This window comes from Cryptomeria japonica, chromosome 10, assembly GCF_030272615.1.
Source record: "Cryptomeria japonica chromosome 10, Sugi_1.0, whole genome shotgun sequence".
NCBI classification, from domain to species: Eukaryota; Viridiplantae; Streptophyta; class Pinopsida; order Cupressales; family Cupressaceae; genus Cryptomeria; species Cryptomeria japonica.
This window is the reverse complement of record NC_081414.1, coordinates 105,480,492-105,488,130: the sequence shown is the minus strand read 5'-3', so window position 1 is coordinate 105,488,130 and position 7,639 is coordinate 105,480,492. Positions and strand designations below refer to the sequence as shown.

Here is a 7,639-nt window from a genome sequence, read left to right as displayed (position 1 = left end):
AACTTTACATCCTAACTAATAATCATTTAAATTAATTTAATTATAGACATACAATAATTCACATCTTTCTAACTAATCAATTGAAACATGCAAAGCCAATTCAATTTTGCATCCTAGCCATTCATCCAAGTCAATCAATCATATCCCTCCTATTAGTGTAGGTTTTTATTTTCCTTATGTTAGAGGGTTATTTTTCCTACACATATTATTTAAGCTTTCTTAGGTTTATTAGGAGTGGTTAATATGAGGACAGGTGGCAAAATACATCAGCTACATGCATTACGCTCTCCCACACATTAGTAGTTGAATTACACACCCTCTTTTGGATTGTTATGCCACCTCCCTTGACCACTATTATGTCCTTACCTTTAAAGTAGGGTATGGGTTAGTTGGGTTTCTCACCCTCTTTTTTCTTTATGTGCCACCTTTCATATCTCCTTTTATGTCTTCACTTAAGGAGATTATGCCACATGTTTTAGCATTTACCAAGTAGGTAATAGCTCCCAAATTTTATGGGAATTAGGAGTTAATGCACCTCTTGGATGTATATGCCCTTATTTTTCTATATATACAACACTCTCCTTTCACCTTCACTAGTTCAATGATAGCTCGATGAGAGTATTGAGAGTATTTCACAACTTCTCTTTCTTTGTCTCTATTTTCTCTCTCATTTCAAATTTGTATTCATTTTTCTATTTTTATCTTCAATCGTATGTCAAGTGGAATTGAATGTGAAATATGTTTGACATCAAATCTTGGTTCAGTTCTCACTTCTTGAAAAATCTAACACCCCCATCTTCCAGCCATAAACCATCTTGCCTCCAACTATTACCAATCAAAAATTCAAAGAGCCTCTCAATCAATATTGGCCCTCAATCTTGAGGAAAAATATTAGCCCTCCATTTTCCAACCACCAACCACCTTGCCTCCATCTCTCATTAATAATTTTTTAAAGGTCCTATTAATCAATCTTGGCCCTCCATCTTTAGGCAAAATCCCAATGCTCCATTCCCTTGATTATAGCTCTAAAAATCCACCCCAATTCACTCATTGTACAAGGAAGCAATCATACAGTGCACGTATATGGTATTGCTTTAAGGTCTCCAAGGGAAACCCAACGATCTTATCCAAGCAATCAAGAGCACATCCAATACATCTAAGTTTTGTTTTTAGTGAGATATTATCATTTATCATTGTGTTTTGCATCCCTATTCTTATTAAACTGGAGATAGTGGCTAAGTTTAAAGTAAAAGTCTCATTCCTTTGTCTTTTTCCCTTTTATCTTCTTCAAATTTTTGGTTCCAAATACAACTCTTTTCAATCAATTATATAATGCATAATTTAATCTTTAATTTCTCATTAAATTATACAACACAACCTTTTTAGGCAATACTATCTATTGTATAGCAAAAACCATCCACTCCAAGTCTTAACCTCATTATAATTCCTACCATACACTTAAGGAACATAGTGCAATTAGATCTTAGGAAGAAGAGAAAAATGCATTTAAACATATGATACACATTCCAAGACAAGAACACATTAATTCTATAAAAAAATTCATGTTTCCACAAAATAATTTTGATTCAAAAGTTCCAATTTCTAAAATAATAAATTATTCTATTTTCTAACTTTTTTCAAATATTCAAGCTCTACCATTGATGAACCTTCAATTATTTAATAAATATAACACAAATTTAATCTTAAAAGATTAATGATACTCTATTGACTCAAAAAATTTCAACAACATACTAATGTAATTATATTTAAACTTTTTAAAAAATTGTAAGAATTTGGATACAAAATTTATTTTCTAAAACTTTAAAATAAGTTATAATTAAAAAATTTATATTCTCAAAGAAATTAGATTCTACTATACCATCCAAACAAAAGGAATAATATTATGCACTAAACAAACAACGCTAATTCATGCATCAAGAGTTTTGAATAGTTTACTTAAATTTTGTAACATCGTAAATTGTACCCCATGCAATTCATGCAATTCCACGCTACATAAATGTCTTCGCTTTATGTTGGTTGGATAATTCCTTCACCTCCTCGTCCTTTTGTTTGCTTGGCCTGCCTCATCATCCTCCCTTTTGTCCTTTTCCTAACTCTACTGACTATTTGACTTGAGGACGCCTGTGTGTTGTAGAGACATTTGTGCGTCGTTCTAGCGTCCCACAAACTTGTAGTCTAAAGATGGTCATTGAAGCATTACGCCAACAAGTAGCAAAGTTAGTAATGCCTCTTGTCATGGTTACTGGCGTCGATTTTGCTCCCATCTTATTTATCTTGCCTTTGGAGCTTCATTTTTTTGGTCTCTATTGACTCTATTTGATCTACTCAAGCTCTCTCTAGAATTGGAATCACTCTCCCTTTAAATCTCCAACATTATTCTGAAATATCTTGGCTCTCTCACATTCTAGACATCATTTTTGTGCTTTGAGGAGGATCTTGTGCTTCTTCTTCTTCATATGGAAAGCTCTTCATTTTGAGGTGGAAAGGGAGTTCTTCTCTTTTCGTTTTATCTCCATTAGCATATTTGATTATTGTATTTACTTTATATTTCATCCACAGATTTATCTATCAATCTATCTTGGCTATCTATGGAGGTGGAAACACCATGATGGGGTCTGACTACGACAAACCTCTAAAACACACCCAACATTTTATTTTCTAACTTGTGTACAGGATACATAAAAGAAGAATCATTTTGATGGAAGCTTCTTGATTGTGGACCCATTGTGAGACTATTTCTTCCCCTTCTTTCATTATTCTATTTAAGTATTTACTATCATTTTTCCTTCTTATCGTACATTTGTTTAGTTTAATTCCATTTGAAACACATATCTTGTTGCTTTGCATTTTCTATACAAAACTAAACACTATGTCTATATAGGACGTCGACGCATCAGTTGTCGTCCACAACCCGCACATGCATCCTTAGAGAGAGAGTTTGCAGAGGTTGTTAGAAGATCTTTGTGACCCATCCCATGTTATCTCTAGGGTACCTGACATCTTTAGGATTTGTACTCATCCTGAGTGAAGAGGTCGATTAGTGAGTCCCAGAGAGGTTGTTATCTACTTGTCCAAGTGGCTCATTTTCCCCCCTCTACAAATATTTATTCATTTATAAATAAATAGCCAAGGAAATTGCCTCGAGAATGGCGAAACACAAAGAAGATGCATGTTTCTTCAATCCACACGAAAAAAAAAAATCTCTACCACCAATTCAAGATTTTGCATTCAATCTTTCTTGTCTAGTAGATGCTAGGGTTTACGAAATCCTTTACTCTTCTTTTGCTTCCTCTCTAAGTTTCTTTTTCCAAGCAAGATGCATAATGAGATAAAAACCCACTTTTACAATTAAAAGAAACCAAAAAGACAAAAATTATATTTTCCATTTCACATTTCAAAATCAAACTAAATATTCTTAAATGATTATATTGGACTTTTACAAAATTTCTCATATAACTTTTATCTTTCTAATACAATAATTGCCCTTTCTAAATAAATTATCCCCAAAGTATATCTTAATTCATAAATCCTAATTAATTCATTTTGTACATACCAAGAAAACTACATTAATGAAATTGGGAGGGTTAAGATCACCCCAAAGAACATATTTACAAGATTATTAGGATAAACATAAGGGAACTAGGAAAAGCAAGAAGTTACGATGCATTCTCAAACATCATTAGAGAAATCTTATAACCTGCTACCAAAGAATGCATCTCCACCAACAACTTGAAACCCCCTTCCTCTATATAGCATTCAATTCTTTTATATGATTAGTATTTGTGCATAGCTCACAAACCTTAGCAAACTAGCAATATGCTCTAGCTTAAACAATTCATTCCATTGAATAGGGAATTTGAGAAAATCTAATGTATGTAAGTACAATAACAAGAGTTTTGATATCCCAATAAGTATGTAACTAGAAAACTTACTAAAGCAATTAGTCGCCTTGAAATGTTCCAAATATTTGAGTTTAAATATTCATTTAGATAGAAAGGTTAAGAAAACAAAGATTGCATTTAAGTAGTCATGGTAAGCTCTTGCATTAAGAAAAGGTTAATAAAGCAAAGATTAACAAAGATTTTGGAGCTTGGTCAATTGTGTAAAACACAAATTCAAAACCCTAAGAAGCTTGATGCTTCCAATAGATTTAGATAATGGAAGATGAGTTAGTTCAAATTAAGATCACTTTCATACTAACAAAGAATCTAGTTGATTTTTTTGTGATTTTGGTTCTTACATAATGATAAAGTGCTAATAAATCATGTAATAATCGCATTGCTTTTCATAAGGGTGCAATCATCTATGCCTTTATTTGTCAACAAAATTTGACAACAATCCACCAATTAAATTTATGAAATTTCCACAGTCCATAATGATTTCAAGATTTATTCATCTTCTAAATTGGATCATGTAGATTTTTTGTTGTCAATGTTTTGAATCAACTCTATGATCCGTCGTTGGGGCATGAAGCAAGAGAAGAGAATTGATGATGGATCATAGAATTTGATCTGAAACATTGGCAATTACAAAAAGTCTACATGATCTAATCTAGAAAAAGAAAAAATCTTGAAGACAATCCACCAAACTCATCCACTATTGATAGGAATATTGGGTCTCAAGGGTTACTCTAGATTCTAAAAAAAATACAATAGTATTTTACTTATATTTTGACATTTCAAAATTATATTATATATATATATATATATATTGCATGTTGAATTAAGAAAGAAAGCTATTTTTAAATGTTCATTTATTTTTCCAACATCCTACGAGACACAAGAAAGTTAAAAAGGGAAAAAAAAAATTAAAATATTATAATAAAATATGGAGACATATTATAATGAAATTATATGAATATTTAAAAGAAAAAGTGTTTTGTATTGGGAATAGCCAAAGTCCCTTCAATTGGGGAAGGTATATATAGTTGAAACTTTTATGTGATGTAGTTAAATCTGAAAGTATGAATTCTTAATTCTTTTAAATCTATGCAAAGTTTGCTATTATTCTTCAGAGAAAAGTTATCAGAGTCTCCATTTCGTAGAGGTGATCCAAGTCTTTGAAGCATGGGTTTCATACGTGTGTTTTGCTACTTTGTTGCTTACCATCCTTTGCTTGCCTGCCAAAAATTCTCTTCTCAGTTAATCGAATGAGCCATACATAATAATTATATAAGAGAGATCTTCTCTGCAAACAAGGTTTCTATGGTTGATCTTTTAATTGGGAATGTGTTTTGCGAGCTACACGTCATTCCTTCTTTGATTCTATCTTGCATAGATTTTCTTATTCTATGCTGAAGCATTCCAAGCAGTCCATTGCAGCAAGGCAACCAATTTGCTGTTACAAATTGGTTATAGAAACAGGGCCTTATGCAAAAGTGTTAAAGCTAAAAACCATGAGACCTTCTTCCTCCTCCAAAGCATTGAAGACCGCCATTATCATCCTGAACAAGAAACTCAAAGCTAATCTTGTATTTGAGAATGCCAGAGACCACATACAATCAATCCTTAATCTCAGCAGTTGAATGTGAATCTTTTGAGGGTGAGAGCGAATGGATTGTCGAATTCCCATACAGACACTATTCCAATCCAAAGATATCAAAACACCCTTCTGCTTCTGAAAAAACCCAAAATATTGATTCTGCTAAATTAGGTCATTTCCAATCTCCATTTTCACTGCATACCCAATCTTCCGAAGTATTAATTTCTAACAGTTCAGAGTTTGAAGGGAATGCCCAGCAGCAGAACATGAATTTTACAGAGGCATCATCTTCGGGCTATCAAGCGGTGCGTGAAAGTCCAAGCATGCAGAAAATCAAGATTTGCAACATGAAGTCCCTCGAGGTACAAACCAATCTCTCTCATGTTAAGTATAATTATTAACATGTTATAGAGGTGGGTTAGATTTTCCAATGGGTTAGCTGAGTGGATCTTAATAGATCGTTTTTCAGATTTGGGTTAAATTTTTCAGTCGATTATTCAAGTGGGTCTTAGCAGATCAATATCTAATTAGGGCAAAATTTGGGCTGATCAACATTGCGTTCCCATCTGTTTGGAGTCGGAGCTAACTAGGTTTTGGCAAACATTCTTAATTCAAAATGTTGATGAAAAAATTTCAATACAATCTAATTTAAAAATAATTTACAATATTTATTATAGATTTGTGGAAATCTGATATCATTAATTCCTAAAAATGCATCTACTTTGTAAATTACTTTATAAATTGTGAAAGGCCCTCATTTGACTGGCAGCTCGCGGGCTTCATGCCCTTGTTGGGCTGTCGTGCTCGCAGATCTGGACCTCCATCAAAAAATACATGTGTAAATATGTGAACTAGTTCAAGCATTGAATCAAAATATTTTGTTCTCGGCCACATCTCAACAGATAATTTTGTTTTCAATTTAATTTTGCTGTCAACAATGATCCTTTTGCCAATGCCAATTTCATTGATTGTGGTTGTATGCAGATTATTTCTAGGAAATCCTTAGAAATCAACGGTGGTGCTCATAGTTCTGTTGGTGCTAGCAAGAAATCTCAGATTAAACTTGATAAGTTAAAATACAACCAGGGGTTTAAGGCCAAGAAGAAGAATCACATGGGTGGGGCTATAAGTTTATTGTTAGATGCCATTCAGTTGGTAGAAGATGAGGATCAACTGAAAGGAGGAAAGAAAAATGGTAAGGGAATTTCACACAGACCTGGTTTGGAGAGTCACCAATGCCACGAGACTGATTATTCCAACCCTGCAAAAAAGATGATCCCATATGAGGTTAGCCACATACGAGACTTTCAAAATAATCCTCTGATTATTACCGAAGGCAATGATAGAGAGCATGGAGCTAAGCCCGAGGTTCAAGCAAGACGCAAAAGGCTACAAGCTTTACCTTCCAAATATTCTGACTCTCTGCTGTTGCCATGGAAGTAGAGTGCCAAAAGTTCCCACCTCCGTGCCTTGCTGAATTCCGTGGAATAGTGCACTTATTGTCACTATTACTTAATCATCCACTCAATTAACCTTCATTGTCCATAACTGGGTAAGTTTGGCCTGTGAATTTGTACATATATTCAACTTCTCTGTAACCCTTGATTAATGAAATTATTGCTATGGATCAAAGCTGATGTTTTCTTATTGATTTCATTGAAAGTAACAGTGTGTATTTATAATGTCAAATAAACATAAATAACAATCTGTAATATTGCTGAGCTGCTGACTGAAACTTATGTACAAAACAGAGCATAAACTATTCCCACTTTGGCATCAAAACCTTGCTGTTTTGAGTCATCTTCAACACATTCTATAGGATTTTGAGAGTTTTTTGTTTTTTTTCCCTTTGACTATTAAACTATTATTAAACTATCACATAAGGAAACATCATATACATGAAAATTTACGAGCAAATGAGTTCTATAATGAATGGTCCGTAAGGCACAATACTTACTGAAGAATAACAAGTTAAGTGTGTGATTGTGGGTGACACGGTTAACCACGTTCAAGTTAAAATAGTACTGAGATGGGCACCTCCTCTGAAGTTCTAGTGCTTCACTCTTATGAACATTACCTAGATACAATAAGTGAAGTAAATCATTCATATATTAAAAAATGAGATTTACTGCTGCTT

General features: G+C 33.3%; 1 protein-coding gene across 2 annotated transcripts; it reads left to right on the top strand.

Annotated features, from left to right (window-relative positions):
* The first annotated feature begins 4,997 nt into the window (after positions 1–4,997).
* On the top strand, positions 4,998–7,134 carry LOC131072536 (uncharacterized). 2 transcript variants are annotated; one of them, XM_058008709.2, is made up of 3 exons: positions 4,998–5,864; positions 6,272–6,348; positions 6,487–7,134. In XM_058008709.2, the coding sequence occupies exons 1-3, from the start codon at positions 5,502–5,504 to the stop codon at positions 6,506–6,508; spliced, it is 462 nt and encodes a 153-aa protein (XP_057864692.2). In that variant the 5' UTR covers positions 4,998–5,501; the 3' UTR covers positions 6,509–7,134. The 2 variants fall into 2 exon arrangements, with proteins under 2 accessions (XP_057864692.2, XP_057864691.2); XM_058008708.2 differs by lacking the exon at positions 6,272–6,348 and having other exon boundaries at positions 5,004–5,864.
* Positions 7,135–7,639: the final 505 nt, after the last annotated feature.

What these genes read in the sequence shown, in the direction of transcription:
- LOC131072536 (XM_058008708.2), top strand. Translation starts at nt 5,502, where the DNA reads ATGCCAGAGACCACATACAATCAATCCTTAATCTCAGCAGTTGAATGT. An exon ending in GCAACATGAAGTCCCTCGAG is followed by an intron (nt 5,865 to 6,486) that starts GTACAAACCAAT and finishes GGTTGTATGCAG; the next exon opens with ATTATTTCTAGGAAATCCTT.